Source organism: Cetorhinus maximus, chromosome 1 (assembly GCF_964194155.1).
Source record: "Cetorhinus maximus chromosome 1, sCetMax3.hap1.1, whole genome shotgun sequence".
Lineage (NCBI taxonomy): Eukaryota > Metazoa > Chordata > Chondrichthyes > Lamniformes > Cetorhinidae > Cetorhinus > Cetorhinus maximus.
The window spans coordinates 18639787-18660210 of record NC_135879.1 but is presented as its reverse complement, the minus strand read 5'-3'; the positions used below and the strand labels follow the sequence as shown (position 1 = coordinate 18660210).

The following is a 20424-nucleotide window of genomic DNA, read 5'->3' as shown; positions in this document are numbered from 1 at the left end:
GTCGCTCAGCAGCCATCCATCCAGTTGGGCTGGAGCACTGAACCTCGGCACCTCGCTGTGTTTCAGGGTGTAAGCATCATGGGAGCTGCCAGGGTATCTTGCACAAAATTGCAGAATCTGCATCCTGTGGCCACGCAGTACCTGGACGTTCATGGAGTGGAATCCCTTCCTGTTGACGAAGGCACCCGGCTGACCCGCTGGCACCTTAATAGCCACATGCGTGCAATCGATGGCACCTTAGACACAGGGGAACCCAGCAATCGTTGCAAAGCCCCTGGCTCACTCAGCATGGCTGGCCTCGACCATGTGGGAATGAATAAATGTCAGTACCTGCCTGAACAGAGTGTCTGTCACCAGCTTGACGCAACTGAGGACAGCTGATTAGGACACACCACAAAGATCCCCCACTGACTCCTGGAAAGAGCCAGGGGCATAGAAGTTGAGGGCCACTGTGACCTTCAGAGCCACTGGCATGGGGCTTCCACCCACACAGTTGGAGGTGATCTCAGGCCCAATCATCTCACAAATGGAGGTCACACTCTCCCTAGAGAGGTGGAGCCTCCTTCGCCATTGCACCTCAAGACATATTGAGGTAGCTGCGTCGCTGCCTGTATACCCTGGCAGTAGGATAGTGGGGTCTTCTGCAGCCCCTTCCTTGGACTACCTGCTGGCCCTGTGCCCCTTGTGCCTGCGCCTTTCCTCCCACAGGAAGCTGCACTGGAACACCTGACCTTCTCTCTCTTCTGTCCCTCTCTTCCTCCTCAGAGGAGGTGCCTCCAGCGAAGACCACAATCCCCATTACCAAGGTTACAGAAGGCTGTCTGATACCTGGAAGGGTCCACATGGTCAAAATCCTCTGGGGGCCTTGGAGACACCAATGAGTCCTGAAATGAAGCTTAGAAATTTTAAGAATGAAACTCAGGCTGAGATGAAACTCAAGTTCAAATAAGCAATCAGCAGCAAACTCTCCCCTAAATTCCTCACTACTCACAATGGCAATGCTGCTGACCCTTTTTATCCCACCCTTGGATGAGGTTTTGCAAAACGTGGGCTGCCCACCTGCCCGTGTGACGAGTGTGAAATTGCACAGGCAACGTAAAATTTAGACCAATTGGGCTTTTAATGGCCTTAAGTGGCCTTTCAGTTGATGGTGGGCATGGCTCTGAGACCCACACGTGCCTGCCGACCTGAAGATTTGCACGTGTGCAGGATGACATCGGGATGCTCGCCTGATGTCTTCTCGTGCTATTTTACGCCCGATTGGGTTGGCCGCGCACCCGCCAGGCGTAAAATTCTGCCCATGTGGGATGGAAGAGGGGCCGGGAAGATGGGGAGAAGGAACTGGTTCACCTTGGACCTGTTTTCTGAGATTGAAACAGGGTTGAAGGGACCAATTTCACAGTGTGGGGGGGTATCCATTACATCCCAAAGACACCTTAAATTTGTCTGGAGCAATGTTGGTCTTAGATGGTATCCATGCATCCCAGGGTTACCTTAAAGCGGGCGTTGGTCCTTTCAATGTGTTAATGAGAGGCCTAACACCTGTTTAAGGATGCCTTGCAGGAATTGGGCAGTGCTGAATGCAGCACGTGTAAAGCCTTCTCTGCTCAGGGGTTTTAACATTTCCTGCCTATTAGCAGCCACGAACAATCAAGTAAGTTCCTTTTTTAAAATGTTGTCTTCACGTGGAGCCAAGTAGAACAGGAGCACAATTCCTGTCTCCACAGTAAAACGGAAGGCTGCTGCTGCCAACACTTGCTTTCTAACATACTTCTCTCTCCGTAACCTTCCTGGAAGTTGAGCTGCCCCTGGAGGTAGATCAGGTAGCCGTACCTTGCCTATAATATCGAGATGAGGCTTGAGGCTCAATTTTGGTTAGCCTCAGTTCTCCGGTTTCTGCCATATCCTGGGAGCACGCCCTGAGTCACCATTCTGCTCGCAAAACCGGGCTCAGATAAACTTTTAGCTCAGGTAAGAGGAAGCTCCACTCTGGTGCTAAACCCCGCCCATGTTCTACCTGAGATGGAAGTGCTCTGTTCCATCACTGAGTGTTCTGATCACTGTATGAACAAATATACAAACCTATTAATTAGGAGCAGGAGTAGGCCACTCGGCCCTTCGAGCCTGCTCTGCCATTCAATACATTCAATAAAATCATGGCTGATCTGACTGTAACCTCAACTCCACGTTCCTGCCCGGCCCCAATAACCTTTCATCCCCCCCCCCTTTTGCTTATCAAGAATCTATCCACATCTGCCTTAAAAATATTCAAAGACTCTGCTTCCACTGCCTTTTGAGGAAGAGAGTTCCAAAGAGTCATGATCCTTAGAGAAAAAAATACCAGGATCTGAAAGCTGAAAAATCACTGTTGTGTATTTTGTAAATGGGACAATGTTCTCCATGGATGGTATTTAATGATGTACAAATTCAGTAAGCAAGTGAAAGGTGAGCTTGCTGAAGGCCAGTGATTGCTTTGTTATAATGGAGTTAATCTCTCATGCTGAAAACAGAGTTTGAGCCCAACATGTTAACTCCTGCACTTACATCTAACAGGTTTATATAAGAGTATTTCAGAGTCTGACCTGAATAAACTCAGTAGGAGCGAGCATTTGTCTTGCCCGTTCTTTCAGATTAATTGCCTCTTGTCTTTGTGTCTCTTCAAGTTGCTTCACCAAAGTTCTGTGTCTTCTCTTCATTTCCAAAATGAGCTCTTTAGTTTGTTTTGCACATTCTGTAAGAAGTATTTACATGATACGTGGGTACAAATTATGGAAAGGTTCAAAGCTGTACCAAAGTTATTTAGTCTGCAATTTCCATCTGGTTTCTCTGCTGCGATATCAGAGGAACCATCAGATAGAATTGAGTAAAAAGTTAAACATGGTTGTTCTACCTTAGGTCCTACTGCAGTTAGAGTAGGAAATCAGGAGAACTCAACCAATATTCAGGATCTTTGACTTCCAGATTTATTTCAATATCGTTACCTTGCAATTTGGAATATAAGTAGAATTTCAATTACAGCTTAAATCAAAGTACTTGTCCTTACAATGATAGACATGATCTGTAACATATGCAGGTTTCCATGTAAGAGTGAGGTGATATTGCGGACAACATCCCAAGTTGTTACAAGTGACAATAAAGCTGCCACTTCTAAAACTCTCCAAAACTAGTACTTTTCTGTGGGTGACATTAATGTTCTGAATTCTGAGTAGTGCCTCCAGGCATTGGTAACTCTGCATTATCAAGCTGAGCATCATCAGACTGCACTGTCTGCCTCTACCCTGGCTAAATCAAATTACACATTCCAAGCAGAATGCTGAATGAGTGGTGTCCACTTATACACTAGTGGAAACGACGCTGCCCAAAAGCACATCCTCCTTTTATCTTTCAGGCTGCACAAGTACCCATTTATTTAGAATTTCTTGCTTGCAAAAGTTCTTAATGTCCTTAGGACTTTAATAGGAACTCAACCTGTAAGTAATTATCATTTCTACCCAGGGCAGTAAATGGTTAGCCGCAGAAATCCTTAAGTTTGCAGAATCCGTATCTTCTGATATTTATCAGATTTTGACACTTATAGAGGTGATATCTCTAAATCAGTAAAAGAAAAAGTGGCCCTAGAATTATAAAACTGAATTTTTATCGCATATAATATTTCAGCTCATAGGCTACTGTTTAAATCACAGAATTGTTACGGCACAGAAGGAGGCCATTCGGCTCTCTGTGTCTGCACCGGCTCTCCAAATGAGCATCATGACTTACTGCCATTCTCCTGCTTTTTCCCTGTACCCTTGCACATTGCTTCTATTCAAACAATCATCTAATTCCCCCTTGAATGCCTCAATTGAACCTGCCTCCTCCACACTTCCAGGCAGTGCATTCCAGACTTGAACCACTTACTGAGTGAAAAAGTTCTCTCACACATCACATTAGCTTCTTTTGCAAATCACTTTAAATCTGTACCCTCTCGTTCTCAATCCTTTTATGAGGGAACAGTTTCTCCCTATCTACTCTGTCCAGTCCCCTCAAGATTTGGAACACCTCTATCAAATCTACTCTTAACCTTCTCCTCTCCAAGGAGAAAAGTTGCAACCCCTCCAATCTATCTTCCTAACTCAAGTTTCTCATCCCTGGAACCATTCTTGTAAACCTCTTCACACTCTCTCCAATGCGTTCACATCCTTCCTATAGTGTGGTGCTCAGAACTGTACACCATGCTCCAGCTGAGGTCTAACTAGTGCCTTATATAAGCTCATAATAACCTCCCTGCTCTTGTACTCTATGCCCCTATTTATAAAGCCCATGATACTATATGCTTCATTAACTGCTTTCTCCATATGTCCTGCCACCTTCAACGATCTATGCATATATACACCCAGGTCTGTCTTTTCCAACACACTGTTAAGAATTGTACCCCTTACTTTATATTGTCTCTCAATGTTCTTCCTACCAAAATTAATCACCTCACACTTCTCCGCATTGAACTTCATCTGCCACCTATCTGCCCACTCCACCAACTTGTCTATGACCTTTTGAAGTTCTATACGGTCCTCCTCAGAGCTTACAATGCTTCCAAGTTTTGTATCATCTGCAAATTTTGAAATTGTCCCCTGCACACCAAGATCTAGATCCTTGACATATATTAGGAAAAGGAAGAGTCCCAATACTGACCCTTGGGGAACTCCACTACAAACCTTCCTCCAGCCTGAAAAATGTCCATTGACCATTACCCTCTGTTTCCTATTACTCAGCCAATTTTGTATTCATGTTGCTACTGTCCCTTTTATTCCATGAGCTATAACTTTTCTCACAAGTCTGCTGTGTGGCACTGTATCGAATGCCTTTTAAAAGTCCATATACACCACATTAACAGCATTACCCTCATCAATCCTCTCTGTTACCTCTTCAAAAAACTCCAGCAAGTTAGTTAAACACGATTTCCCCTTTAGAAATCCATCCTGGCTCTTCCTAATCAACCCATATTTTTCCATGTGACTACTAATTCTATCCGAATAACTGTCTCTAGAAGCTTTCCCAGCACTGAAGTTAAATTGACTGATCTGTAGTTGCTGGGTTTATCATTACGCAAGGGCATAATGTTTGGAATTCTTCAGTCCACTGGCACCTCCACTGAGTTAAAGGAAGACTGAAAGATTATGGCCAATGCCCCTGCAATTTCCACTCTTACTTCCTTAAGCCTTACCATTGATATATGTGTCCACACTGTCTTGAACAAAACTTTGTAGTCTGGCTAAAATCTCTTCTTTTTGCCAAAAAGCCAATTCACCATTGCTGGCAAGAATGTTCAGCACTGAGGTCACCATCTTCAATTTGTCTTTGTTTTCCTGCTGCAAAATCCACTTCAAGGAATGAAGGCTTTTTGCCATGAACTCCCAATGCAACAGCTTATCCAGAATAACCTATGACAAGAACATTACAGTGGAAAGCTAGCTGTTAAATGATTTAATTCAAATTTAACGTCTAATACATGCTATCCAAATCCTTTATCAGGCATTTACTTTGCATGGGATGTAGTGGTACAAGGTGGATGCGCAGATACAATTTGAGGAGTATAACGTTGCTAAACTGGTCTTGGTGCAGTATTTTTCGAGTGACATTTAAGATCATCTGGGAGAGGTGGTCCAATCAGCAATTCAGCTATGCATTGGTCGCAATATTAATATATAAAATTAAATTTTAAAAGTTTAATATTAAAGCAACTTTACTGAATTGCCTAAATCATTTTTAAAGTTAGTAAAAGTTTTGAAGTGTGCTAGCATTTGGAAGACAGCGAACAATTTTGCACCTCCACTGATTTACACATTTGTAGAGCTCTACACCCCCAGGGTAGTGTGAATGACAATGCCAGTATAACTCAAAGTGACAGAAGATATCATCAATCATGCCATGCAGCAACACCCACTCACCAAATAACTGCTTGCTGATTCTCAATTTGTGTCCTGCCAGAACTACTTTCATCCTGACCTTATCAAAACCTTGCTCCAGACATGGGGGCAAGAAAAGAGCTAAATGCCAGAGGAGAGATGAAAATAATCGCCCTTGACATCAAGGAAGCTTTCAACAGAGTATGGCACCAAGACGTTCTAGTAAAATTCAAATAAAACTGGCGACATACTTGGTACAAAAGCAATTTACTGTTGCAGGCCAATCATCACAGCCCCAGGGCATCAATGCAGGAGTTCCTTAAGAAATTCTCCTCAATCCAACCATATTCAGTTGCTTTATCAAAGGCCTTCCCTTCTTCATAAGGTCGGAAGGAAGACTCTCCCTCTGATGGTTTAATTATATTCGACTCCGTTCATAACTTCTCCAATAATGAAGCAACACAAGCCAACTTACAATAGGACATGATTAGCATCCATATTTGTGCTAACAAGGGACACATTTGTGCCACTTAAGTGCCAGGTAATAACCGTGTTGAATGCTCAAGTCAGTGGACCATGGAGCAAGTGGCTAGCTTTAAGGACATTTTGACGATTTTTTGAAGGTTAGTTCATTCCATCATTACTCTTGGGGTTGCTGTTGCTGTATAAACTGCAAGGTGCAAAATGTTACTTTTGGACTTTCCTTTAAGGGTTCTGAACGTGTTGCATAATTTAAATCAGCTACATCCAGCTTTTCAGAGTTGCGGACTAGGTACTCTGTCAAAAACAGTGAGCAGTTTGCATGATGAAAAACGTGAGCCCGGACACAAAGAAAATTCCAACACACCATGCTGAAAAAATGAACTCCCTGTACACAAAAACCTCCAAATACAAAAAAAAACTGAAGCCCACCTATTACTCTTTTTCCTCCTCTCACTCTCATTCTTCTCCCCCATTCTTTCCTCCCTTGAAGCTTGAAAACAGGGAAATTTCAGCACTAGCTCTTTAAACATCCAAGATGGAGGACTGATCCATACAAAACGTTGTCTCTTATTGTCTGAAAGATACCTATCAGGGAGCAATCTCATCTTGTCCTGCAGATCCGGAACGTTTAAAGGGCTGCAACTGCATTGTTCACTTGTCCTTTGCTTTATCTTATAATTAAGCACACAAAATTGATTTCAACAATGTTTAGTTTTAGCTCTTAATGAAACTAACAGCGGATAAAATCTCCTTTGGGGTAGATCTTCGTCTTGGATAGTGGTGCAAAACAGGTGATATTGGATCGGTCGTCCATTCTACCCAGTGCCTGATACTTAATTCTATTGACTGCAATGGAACTTGTGATGAAAGTATAATAATTTTCATAATATTTTTCTGGTTTATTGTGAAGTGGGTTTATAGGGGTAAGTATAGTTGGGTCTGTGTGTGATTTAATTACATTTGGAGTCAAGTAGACTGCAGGATCTAAATCATCAAAAGAAGCTAGGTGCTTGACATGCTAATGTGTAAACATGGTAAGGTGTGTAAACATGGTAAGGTAATGTGTAAGCATGTAAAGTGCGTTTGCATTTTTGGATAAATGAAGGGATATTTGGATTTCAAAGGGATCTTAGTCTATTTACAACTAGCCAGATAAGCAAAGCTAAGGAATGTGTTTATTTTCCCCAAAGGTTACTGACAATATATTGACAACATGAAAGTTTATATATGAGGAAGATACAGTTTCAAAGGTATATGGAACAATAACATTTACATATTAAAAAGAGAGAAACATGTAAAGGAGAATGAAAGTCTGTGCATCAGGAGGCCATGTAAGATCTAACAGGAGTGTGTGAAATAGCCTAATGAAGCCTCCAGCATTTGAGCATAAGCCTGCTATGTAACAAAACTGAAGTTGGGGAAAAGCCATTTGGAATTCCATTGTCAAGTGGATATTGGGGTAACTTGCTGGTTTTGTTTTAAACCTAAAATCTATTTTGGACTATTGTCTTACAGAGAGTGCAACTGGGGGTCAGGTTAATTAGGAATTTTAGGAGTTTTTACAGTAGTAAGTAATTGCGTCTTATGTTTGTGCTTGAAATCTTTTTATATTTTGTTAATAAATATTTTAATATAATTCTTAAAATCTCCAAAGGTCTTAGTGGATTTATTACTTCTGGATTCAGTGCACATATCTCGTAATAAATACAAATTGCACAACCCCATTGTGATAGCGCGACCAAGTTTCCCTTGTGGATGTGGTCCGTCTGGCACACATCACCTGCCATGTCATAACAAACTGAATATAAAACTCTGTGTATAAAATACACTGTGTGTAAAATATAAAATGTTATGCATCACCACCCAAGATGAATTTCTAACCCCTCTGGGTGCTTATATGAGAAGTGAAGAATGGATCAAAGCTTGCAAACTCAATTTAGCAGTGGAATAAAATTCACGAACAGCCAACAACTGCTCATGCAAAAACAGCCTAGGTGTTTCATCCACTCCTGGGACCTGCATTTATAGATCCTTTCATACGTTTCACAAGAGGCCCGTCTTCACCACCTCTACTTCACAAGACATGCTGTCACAAAGTTCTACAATGGCCAGGATATTTAGGTCGGCGAGCGGGGGGCGCGGGGCAGTGTCACATGAGGGGACATGTCAGGGAAATTATATTTTGCTCCTTCACCATTTTTAAATTTGGTGCTGATCTCCCTGAGGCAGCACTTAGCCTCAGGGAGATGAGTGCGCTCTTTCACGTGCATGCGCGAAACAGCGCGCTCTCGGCTGAGGGATTCCCCCTGCCCGCACAGGGAGCGCATAGTGCTTCCTGGCAGATGTCACGCTGGGTGGGCCTTAATTGGCCCGCCCACTTAAAATGGTTGCGCGCCCGCATGCGCTTGCTCCTGCACTTCCCCCCCAACAGGGGGGAAATTCTTCCCAATCTGTTGCAGGATGACTTTTAGACAGCTTGTGACTGTTGAGAGAAGCGATATTTGCGACAGCTTGATATATTCATGTTCCTGTATTCTTCCAAGCGACCCCAAGAACAAATGCCACATGTGGCAGTCCACATTGCATACATATCAAAGCAGTGGCAAATGATATATTTTCCTTGTACAGGGCACAGGACTTTCACAGGGTTATAGAATTCCCATTGAGTGCAGTGGGGGAAAATCCTCTCTCCTCCTGGCCCAAAAAAGTTCCCTTAAAAATCGTTCCCAGGTGTTCCCTTTAGTGGGCATACATTCTACACACTTGTAATTGAAAATTGCAAACCAAGTCCCATAGCTTGCAGAAGATGTGTATGTGAGCAGCCGTCTGCCTGTTTTGGGCATGAAAATCACATCAGGCAGATGTTGGGAGAAGCCAGCCATTGTTTCCCTGGCATTTCCTGTCAGTTGAAAATAGTCACATGTATGTTTCCAAAGTGCCATTCTGAACTTTTCTACCAACCATAATTTTCATTTGTACTCTGTCCTGCAGCACTTTAAGGGCTGCTGGCTCAATATATTTTGCGCTTTCCAGTCAACTGTGCTACAGGCCAAGTATTCAGGGCAACTTTTTTGTTTGCTAGCAGTGTACTTAAATTAGCAAGAGCTTTCATCACACAATTTGGTGCTGCAGGTGAACGTGTGTCATTGCTGCAAAAGTGAGCTATAAAACTCTTATCCAAAAATGCCTCGGAATAATTTTTTTTAGAACATACCGTGACTTGAAAAGTAAGGCAGTGAGTTAGCAGACTCTCCACCTGCAACATTTTTTCACTTATGTTCCTCATTATCTCCTGTACTGTGACCTTAGGGAGCGTGGAATGGGTCAAGAGGAAGAAGCGGGTACTTTCAGTTTGTTGGAGGAATCCACTGAACTGAGCAACAGACATAAAAAAAAGTTAACTAATTTCATAAGTTACCACTACTGGCAGTGTGAGCCTTGTAGAATAAAAAACATTCGCCAGCAAGCATAATAGCAGAACAGGTGAAGAATAAAGGCAATACATACTTATTCAACCTTGATAAAATAAAGTCATTGAGAAAAGAGTCTCTGGTACATTATGAAGTGCGTGCCGTAGAAAATGTCCCATACCTTACACTAAATGCAACCTGCAAGGTTAGTTTTATGACCGAGAGATTTACCAAATTAGTTACTTACTCAAAGAGAAAAGGGCTCGATAATAACATGTTGGGGTAAATTCTGTGATGCTGCATACTGGAAGAATAAGTTCAAAATGGGAGTGGGGAGATCACAGATTTTATATTTACGGTATAGCAGACCCTGGGCCTATTTCCCTCTGGGTTGCAATTTAGCAGTTTGGATTATTTCTTGTGTTAGGTTGTTTGTACCAATTTTGTGCCTTAGCCTCTTTTAGAACGAGATGTAACAACATTTGTTATGCACAATTCTGGTTTGCCCTGGGATTTGCTCTTTCCTTCCCTGTGTGGATGTGGAATGAAAGCTCCATCGGTGAACGAGCTTTTAAATTGCCACAGACTTTTTTTGCAATGTTTACAGTATCTTTTTAGAATAATTTTGTTCTTATTTGACATCTCTAAACGCATTTCTGAAATGTTTATTGATTATGACTATTTTTCAGAATAAAGATTATTTTGAAAATTTAAGTTTATTTTTCAAGTACTTCAAGTACTGTATTTTGTGACTGAGATTGCACTAGGTGAGCAAAGTTATACCAGGGAGATCAGAAAGCACCAACACATATCTAAAGATCTTTGTGAATAGTATAGGATAATTGAGCCAGTCCCTCTGCATCAACAGGAACCGAAGAAACTGGGGAATGCATCCACGCCAATGTTGACTGCTCTGCAGCAATTTAACGCTCCAACTGGCTGGAGGCGGGACTTCCACCCCTCAATTGGGAGGGGCTCAAGACCTGAGCAGGATCACTTTTTGGGCTTCCGCACTGCCCCTGAACTCCTCCCACCAGCCTGATAATTGAGGCTGGGCAGGAAATGGTCCTTAAGTTGTCATTAATTGCCCACTTAAGGGCCTCAATCAGGGCAAGGATTTGCAAGTTGGTCTAGGCCTCACCCATGCCACTGTAAAGTTATGGATATCTTGAGGAGGGCGGGGTGGAGTTGGCAGGGGGGGTGGTGCAGTGGAAGGCCATCCAGGAAATTTTACAGGCTCCCTACCCCACCTGTAAACTGACCAGTGGGGGAGCATAAAATTCTGCCCCTAGATTTAAATTACAACACTGGGAACAGCATTCCAATCATTGAAAAGTTTACCACAGTACTCAATTCTCATGCATGTGGCTCATTCACAGTTAGTGCCTCAATATCATTTAGCATGCTCTCACACATATATCAAACTGTTAACTGATGCATCAGCCAGCATGGTCAGCACTGTCATCTCCTTCTCCACTGAATGATGCTGCTAAATGACACTGCACTGGTGCATTTCTCAACGGGGTAATTGACAGTTGCCTTATATCCAACCTAAGTGCCAGTAATCAGCCATGATTGTGTTACAATGATAGACACATAAAGGTTTTGAAATTTGTTGGTGTGACAAAGCTTTCCAGTTGAACTTTAATTGTGTCCCTGCTGAATTATGGATATGCAATGAAACAACTGTATGGGCACCTAATGATTTAGTGTGGGCAAGCAGCAGATATGGGACAGGTTGATAAGCAAAGTTTTGCGGCATATTATCCCAGCCCATCCATCCAATAGATGGTACCGTGGAGTAGTCTTACTTTGCCAAGTTCCCTATAATATGATGTATTTTCCCACATCTGTTTTATATCTTGCAGATACTAAATGGCTGCTACCCCCTGAGAGACTTAGTGAACTCTGCCTTATCAGGTGCATGAATTGGAGTGCCAAACATGGCAAGCTGTCCTTTCATTGACATCATACAACTGCTGGTGGAGTCTGTCAGCCGTGTAAAAGGCAACTGAATGTTGAGCTGCTCTGCCACTGTTTTATACCCATTCTTCTCTCAGTACAGCCTTCAATAAGGCTAATAAATATTTAATAACTGTTACCTTCAGCCTTTTTAAAGGCTGAAAGATGTTTTGTTCCCTTACATTGCCACTCTTCAATCAAACTCCCTGTGCCTAGGCTGATGTATGCAGCGAGTGTGTTCAAATGATTTAAATGACCTGTCCTTGCAAAGTCAGGTCGCCACTCCTGCCATGCACAAGGAGTGCCATGGTCCTGCTGCCTTTGCAATGGGCTGAATATAAACCCTTTAAATAATCTTACCTGGCAAATGGTATATTGCAAATAATTGCGTTCATCTCTTTCAGTTTCCTCCAAAGTATAATGATGTTCAGAAGCTTTTCTATTGGCTACACCAGGCAACATTGGCTGCTCTGTCTTCTCCAGCTTTTCCAGTTCCTTTTAAACAAGAGTTCAATCAGTTGTGTCTGTAACATACATGTTAACATCTCTTTACAGAGAATTGAAGACTAAAAGTGAAGTTGCTTCAAATAATTTAATTATGATACATTTTTCATTATAATATTTACTGAAACTAATTAAATTTGAAATGATTTTCCCCTCAAATTTAAGTCACTCCACCTGTGCCATCCTCCCTCCCCTCACTGAGATACTGCTTCCAAGTCTTTGCAGCCGTCACTATGGCTGAGATTTTCCGGTTCGGAAGTCAATGGACCTTTCGCTGGTCCGTCAAATTTTCTGTCCCGCCCGCAGTAGGAATCATTACGGGCGGGAACGGAAAACCCCAGCCAATGAAACTAGACTCTGGAGACTAAAGTTGCACAGATTGTTTTGCCTCTTTCCTATGAAGAAATGTTTCAGCTCCTTTCAATGATTCCTCCTGACAGTCCAGCTGACATCAGGGAATTGCAATTTTGGAACTCCAGAATCAAACCATGCCTTGTCAGTATGTCTGTCCACGGGCATTGTGTTACTGGGCTCTCTGAGAAACAATTTTATATTTCAAATGGTTTTCCTTTTTAGAAACGCCAGTTTTTAAAAAGTCATGTGAGGTCACTGTTAATAGTGTCACGACAGCAGATCATGGCCCCGAATTACTTATGGACATATTGAACTTTTAAATAAAATGTGTTCTTTTTAAAAAGGGCATACAAGCAAAAGCTGGCTGAGACTGTAACATAACCACTTATTGGAAAATTCCTTTGTGGATTACAGTTGACCAATTAGTCCAGAGAGAATGGAATGCCGCACTTAAAAGGGTGTCAAGGCTAACTTCAGACAGAGACACTTCAAAAAGATGCAATGTAAAAACTGAACTGTAATCTCCTGTGGTTGTGGAGATAATGGAGGCTGATTACCATCTCAGCAGGAACCATCTCCTGTGAATTATATCCCAGACTGTGGACATGATGTGAGTTGAAAAGAAAGCAGATCTGGGCAAGAGGCATGTTTGTTTTTTCCCTTCCAGGAATACACAAGAAAAGGGCATAAAAGCCAACTGCAACCTTGGTCCCTATGTGCTAGCTTTGGTGTTCCAAGCCTGGTGTGTGAGGGTGTACTATGAAGGTCACAGCTGAAGAACATCAACTAGGCATCCCTGCGCTTGCAGGTGAATAGTCCTCTCTCTCTGATTGCTGGAGGCAGTCACAGGTCAGCAAAGCGACAGTGGAAAAGGAAACAGGAAAACTCCTTTCAGCTAACCTGCAGAACTAAGAATCTCCAAATCCACTGCTCAACCGCCAGAGTCAGCTATACTGGAATCACCCAACTTAATGGATGCAATGTTTCGCCATCTACTCCTCACGGACAAGCCAAAAGACTGATTCGTATAGCTTTTTTTTGTAAACTTTCTCTCTGGACTCACTTCTCATTTGTAATCTGTGTTTATGCGTGTTGCAATTTTTTTTCTCTCACGTTTTAGTACCTAATAAGATCACTCTTTCTTTGACTCAAGAAAGCCTGGTTAAATTGGATCCTTTTAAAACAGAAAGGACAAAATCGTCCCAGCTTTGCACTAAGTGCGGTAGTGGGCGGGTAAAACGACATTTTACACACAGGCCGCAATGGTGGGTTTTCATGTTGTATCGTCTCAAACCAGCCCAACTTATGCATTATCAGGAAACACGCCGTTTCCATGGCGAGTGGGCTCTCATTCGCCCGCCACACCATCACCTCGCCGATCCAGCATACCAGGCACCACATTTAAAGTACAGTTGCACTCAGTGCTTCCAGCCCAGGACTGCAGCAAAGAAGACATGGCCCTGAAAAGCAAAAAGACTGCAGCCCTCGAGTGCCTTCTGGATGCTGAGAAGGCCCGCTGTGATGTCCTCTACCCCAGCTCTGGCTGCAGCAGGGGCAGCTACATTACCACTTCGGCTTGGTAGGTGATGGCAGTGGTGATCAGTGCCAATGCTGCATAGAAGAGGTTGGCCATCCAATGCAGATAGAGGATGAGTGGTCTCATTCGTGCAGCCAGGGTATGGCAACCATCTTATCACTCTAAACTCACACACTCAAGTCCATCACACATTCACTGGCATCTCACTCATGACCAGCTCAAGGGACATCACCACCCATTCTCATAAACATACCCTCACATGTCCATCTGACCAAACCTCTTCTGGAAACTGCCTCCTCAGCCCTCACCATCTTGAGGCCACTTGCACAGATCAACATGTGCTCCCACACACACCCTGGGATACCCTCCTTCCCCAGTACAGCTCTCGTCCTGCAGCCTCTTCCCTTGCCTGAGGCCACTTCTCCCCCTTCCCCAAGCAAGTCCTAGCCCTTCAGCCATTGAAAAGCCACTTAAGGGCCTCAACTGGTCTCCGCGTGGGAAGACTACTTGATTCTTCCCACCCTGGACTAAATCGGAGGGAGGTAAAAAGTAGCAGAATCTCCACCCCGTACCTTCCAGCCCAATCACATGGCTCCCTCAGCCTCTGAACCCACTCCAGGAGTGACATTAAATTATGCACCTGATAATTTTTAGATCTTAAGATATTATTAGCTTACAATTATTCTCAAAAGGTATTGCGAACCTTTAAGTATTTTTATTTCCTCCACCCCTGTGTCAGATGTGCCTCAGTTGGTAGCACACTTGCCTCTGAATGACAAGGTTCCATGTTGAAGCCCCGCTCCATGGCTGACCCTCCAGTGCAGTGCTGAGGGGGCACTGCACTTGTCTTTCAGGGGAGACGTTAAACTGAAGCCCAACCTGCCTGCTCGGCTGGATGTAAAAGATCTCATGGCATTTATTCAAAGAAGAGCCAGCGGAGCTATCCCTAATGTCCTGGCCAATATTTATCCCTTGAATAACATCACCAAACACAGGTCATTATCACATTGCTATCTGTGGGAGTTTGCTGAGTGCAAATTAGCTGCCGTGTTTCCAACATTACAACAGTGACCACACGTGAACAAGTACTTCATCGTCTGTAAGGTGTTTTGAGACGTCCGGTGGTTATGAAAAGTGCTATATGAGTGCAAACCTTTCTCTTTTTCCTTGGAAGGCTGTCTGCCACTAACTCTCCCCAGGATCAGAAACTAATGACTTCTCACTTCAAATATCATTAGACTTAATATTTGACCAGCAGGAGCGAATGATTCAGTCGGTCAGATTTTGTTTTACTTTCAAACGGAATAGTTGGGAAAAAAACATTTTGCTCAAGTTATCAGGATGCCACTTTTATACAATGCTGAAAGCAACTCTACAATATTAAATTAAGTTAAACCAAGCGATTGATGTTCTTTTCACTTTGATAACGTGAACAGTGAGGACTGTATGGTTGAACATTACCTTTTCTTGTATGGAAAGAAAATCTCTGTAAAACTTCTCCTCTATTTTCTCCTTTAAGTATAAATCATTGAGCTGTATTCTTAGTAACTGAAGAAACATCTAAAACAAAAGATGGATGTATTCAGAACTCCTGGGCAGTAAAGGTCTGACAAATACAGCAGCAATGTCAATGATTCTGGAGGACAGTGTAGAACTTCAAAAGGCCATAGACAAGTTGGTGGAATGGGCGGACAGTAGCAGATGAATTTCAGTGAGGAGAAATGTGAAGTGATTTATTTTGACAGGAAGAGCACGGAGAGACAATAGTCAGGCTTTCCAGGATGAGTGTTAATTGGCTGCAGATGGGACTTCTGCCCCTCACTTGGAAGGAAGTCCTGCCTTAGAGAGCTGCCTGCCAATCTGATTGGCCAGCAGCTCTCTAGCCCCTGCAGCGCCAGAAGCTGCAGTGGACAGGACTGGGACTGCAAGCAGTCCACGGAGCCCAAGTCCCAGTATTCCTGCAAGAAATAAGTTTTGGGGGTCTCAGAGTGGGGAGGATGTGGGAGGCCAGGGGGGGTTGGACAATGGGGGATAAGGGTGTTGGGGGAGAGGCTGGGAGGGGGGAGGTTTGTGGGGGAAGGGAGGTCCAGCAGTTACCGGACCTTAAGTGGGGAGTGCCCAAAATTAAAAGAGGGCTTCTCCCCTTCTCACCCGAGGCCTAAACCTAAATAGTTTTGGGATTCCCCCATACCTGGGAGCTCCTCCTATTAGCCTAAAAATTGAGGCTGGGCAGGAAACGGCCATTAAGTGGTCAATAATTGGCCACTTAAGGAGCTCAACTGGGCCAAAGGCAAGCGGCACGTCCGAGGCCTTGACCACCCCAGCATGAAATTGCTGAGAGGTCGGGGCAGGCGGGAACGCCATCCGTGCTATTTCATGCTCATCCCCCCACTTACAAACCCGCCAACAGGGGAGCGTAAAATTCACACCAAAATAAAACAAAGGGTACAACTCTTAGCGGGGTGCAGGAGCAGAGGGTGTTTATGTGCATAAGTCATTGAAGGCGGCAGATCAGGTTGAGAGTGCAGCTAATAAAGCATACAGCATCTGAGACTTTACTAATAGGGCATAGAGTACAAGAGCAAGAAGGTTATGTAGAACTTGTATAAGGCACTAGTTCGGCCTCAGCTGGAGTATTGTGTCCAGTTCTGGGTGCCACATTTTAGAAAGGGTGTGAAGGCATTGGAGAGAGTGCAGAAAAGATTCACAAAATGGTTTCAGGGATGAGGAAGTTCAGTTATGAAGATGATTGGAGGAGTTGGGACTGCGTTCCTTGGAGGAAAGAAAGCTTAAAGAAGACTTGACAGAGGTATTCAAAATTATGAGGGGTCTGGAAAGTGTAGATGGGGAGAAACTGTTCCCACTCATGAAAGGATCAAGAATGAGAGGGCACAGATTTAAAGTAATTGGCAAAAGAAACAAAAGTGATATGAGAAAAAGCTTTTTCACGCAGAGAGTAGTTAAGGTCTAGAATGCACTGCCTGAGAGTGTGGTGGAAGCAGGTTCAATCCGAGCATTCAGAAGGGAATTAGACTGTTACCTGAAAAGGAAGAATGTGCAGGGTTACAGGGAGAAGGCAGGGCAATGACACAACAGAATTGCTCATTCGGAGAGCCGGTGCAGACATGACGGGCCAAATGGCCTCCTTCTGCACTGTAACAATTCTATGGTTTGTGTGCTTCTTTGGTGTATATACAATTTGCAGTATTACATTAAAGGTAATCCGCAATCTACATTGCATTATATACAGAATAATAGTGTATTACGTATATGGAGGGTAACACACAGTGCATTAAACACAGTGGCCCACGGGCAGTGCTGCCTTGAATTTCTACTGGTTTCACGGAGAGGCCACCCTAATAGCACTGATACTGGCATGGGCACCCACAAATAATCCCCTCCTTGGGATCTAGAATGGGACCAAAGCAAGATCAGCAAAGAGGGGATAGAAGTGTGGCTGTGCTGCACTTCTGGCAATGCAATGATGCCACCAGCATTTCTAGGTTAAGATATTCAATAGGCACATAATGGTCCTTGCATGTTCTCCAGACATACCATATACTTTTCTTGACGTAGTTCTGTGTCTAAAAGCCTCAACGTTTGCAGACTGAGTCTGTACAGGCCAAGCTCTACATCAGGACTGTTAAATAGGGAGAAACAAAAATTACAACCGATCAGCAGTGAATAATGTTAAATAAATCCTGAAAAGGCAGAAACACTTTTATGGGCTTATGTATGTGTTTTTAACTTATCAAACCTCCTACATCTGTACATGTCCCATTATAATTTTGTAAATCTACATTTATAATGGACACTGTCTATTTAAACTTGCCACGCTACAGTAACAATAAAAACAGAAAATGCTGGAAATACTCACCAGGTCTGGCAGCAGCCGTGGAGACAGACACTAAGTTTATGTTTCAGCTCGATGACTTGTTCTGATGAAAAACCATTGACCTGAAACGTTAACTCTGTTTCTCTCTGCACAGATACTGCCAGACCTGCTGAGCTTTTCCAGCATTTTCTGTTTTTATTTCAGATTTCCAGCTTCTGCACTATTTTGCTTTTGAACGCTGCAGTAACACTCACCTCCGACATTGCAGCACTAAACCTCACTTTTATTTATCCAAGTTCCTTAACCTGCATTGGAGATAACCTCTTCTCCTCCAATCTTTTCTGCTTCCAATTTCCCATAATCTTTGATACTCAATCCTAAATATCACACAATACAAGTAATATATAAAATAAGGATAGAATATATCACTTTATAATGAACACTGAACTAAGTTTGTGCATTTCGTTCTAATTAACCCACATCCTCTAACTTTGTTTCAGCTGAAGATAGAATGAATGGCATTAAAACGGAGACTGAATTACATTTGCAAGGCCTGGTCCAATTATCCTCCAGCCACTTTCTCTGATTCACGTGAACACTACATTTGACGCCCTGTGTGACACACTTGAGGGATATGTATGCATACATCTGTGTGGGGAATCGTCCCAGATTTAAGACCATAAGACGTAGGAGCAGAAATTGGCCATTCGGCCTATTGAGTCTGCTCTGCCATTCAATGAGATCATGGCTGATCTGATAATCCTGAACTCTACTTTCCTGCCTTTTCCCCACAGCCCTTTATTCCCTTACTGATTAAAAATCTATCTCAGCCTTGAATATACTTAACGACCCAGCCTCTATAGCCCTCTGCGGTAAAGAATTCCACAGATTCACTACCCTCTGAGAGAAGGAATTCCTCCTCAACTCTGTCTTAAATGAGTTATCCTTTACTCTGAGATTATGCCCTCTGGCCCTCGACTCTCCCACGAGGGGAAACAACCTCTCAACATCTACCCTGTCAAACCCCCTAAGGATCTTATATATTTCAATAGGGTCACCTCTCATTTTTCTAAACTCCAATGAGTACAGAAACAACCTACTCCATCCCTCCTCATAAGAAAATCCATCCATACCCAAAATCAACCTAGTGAATCTTCTCTGGACTGCCTCCAGTGCCAGTATATCTCTTTCCTTCGATAAGGGCACCAAAGCTGTTCACAGTATTCGAGGTGTGGTCTAACTAGTGCCTTGTATAGTTTTAGCAAGACTTACCTATTTTTATACTCCATTCCCTTGAAATAAAGGCCAACATTCCATTTGTCTTCCCTATTACCTACTGAACTTGTATGCTAGCTTTTTGTGATTCATGCATGAGGGCCCCAAATCCCTCTGTGCTGCAGCTTTCTGCAGTATTTCTCCATTTAAATAATAGTCAGCTCCTCTATTCTTCCTGCCAAAGTGCATAACCTCACAATTTCCCACATTAGATTCCATATACAAAGTTTTTACCCACTCACTTAACCTACCTATATCCCTCTGTAGAATCTTTGGGGAGAATTTTCCCCATGTTGGGCGGGCCGGTTGGGATCGGACGCAGAGCCGATTGCCACCCTCGATCGGTTCCATGCTGCCATTTCACGTGGGCGGGCCAATTAAGGCCCGCCCAGCGTGGCGCACAGCAGGCAGCGTTCAGCACTACCTGTGCGGGCAGGGGGAAGAGGGAGAGTCGGAGCCTGCGCCCTTTCGCACATGCATACGAAAGAGCGCAGAAATCTCCCTGAGGCACGGAGTTGCCTCAAGGAGATTAAGTATATATTGAAATTTTTGAATAAAGACACATAAAAATTATTTACACATGTCCCCTCATGTGACAGTGTCACATGAGCTGGGAGATGTTTATGAATTGTGCAATATTTATTTATTTATTTAATAAAGCCTTCAGGAAACCTCATCCCACCTATGGATGAGGTTTCCTGAAAAACGTGAAGGCCGCTTGAGCTCTTCACCTGCCCGCCAGCCTTAAGGTTGGACGGGCGCACCCACCAAATGAAAGGTCTAAATGATGCGCGGTGACATCGGGACGCACGCCCGACGTCACTGCACGTTATTTTACACGTCAGTGTGTCGGGCTCCTCCCGCATGCTGGCGTCAAAATTCTGGCCTTTGTGTCATGCTCACCACTTGCCTTCCCACCTATTTTTGTGTCATCCGCAAACTTCCCTCATCCAAGTCATTAATATATATTGTAAATAATTGTGGACCAGCACTGATCCCTGTGGCACTCCACTGGTTATAGGTTGCCATCCTGAAAATGCCCCCCTTAATCACCTTTCTGTTTTCCATTAGTTAGCCAATCCTCTTTCCATGTTAATATATTAAACCCTCAACACCATGGGTTCTTATCTTATTAAGTAGCCTTATGCGTGGTACCTTATCGAACGCCTTTTGGAAATCCCA

At 43.4% G+C, this 20424-nt stretch overlaps 1 protein-coding gene across 3 annotated transcripts in view; it reads right to left on the bottom strand.

Moving 5' to 3' along the window:
- evc (EvC ciliary complex subunit 1) overlaps positions 1 to 20424 on the bottom strand; it is a 49777-nt gene that overhangs the window by 21159 nt on the left and 8194 nt on the right. For all 3 annotated transcript variants that reach the window (XM_078538000.1, XM_078538047.1, XM_078538097.1), the window contains exons 5-10: positions 17688 to 17772; positions 15594 to 15692; positions 12098 to 12232; positions 9580 to 9738; positions 5201 to 5417; positions 2583 to 2731 (exon numbers count right to left, since the gene is read on the bottom strand). In XM_078538000.1, coding sequence (XP_078394126.1) covers positions 2583 to 2731; positions 5201 to 5417; positions 9580 to 9738; positions 12098 to 12232; positions 15594 to 15692; positions 17688 to 17772 — 844 coding nt within the window. The remainder of the gene's footprint in view (positions 1 to 2582; positions 2732 to 5200; positions 5418 to 9579; positions 9739 to 12097; positions 12233 to 15593; positions 15693 to 17687; positions 17773 to 20424) is intronic.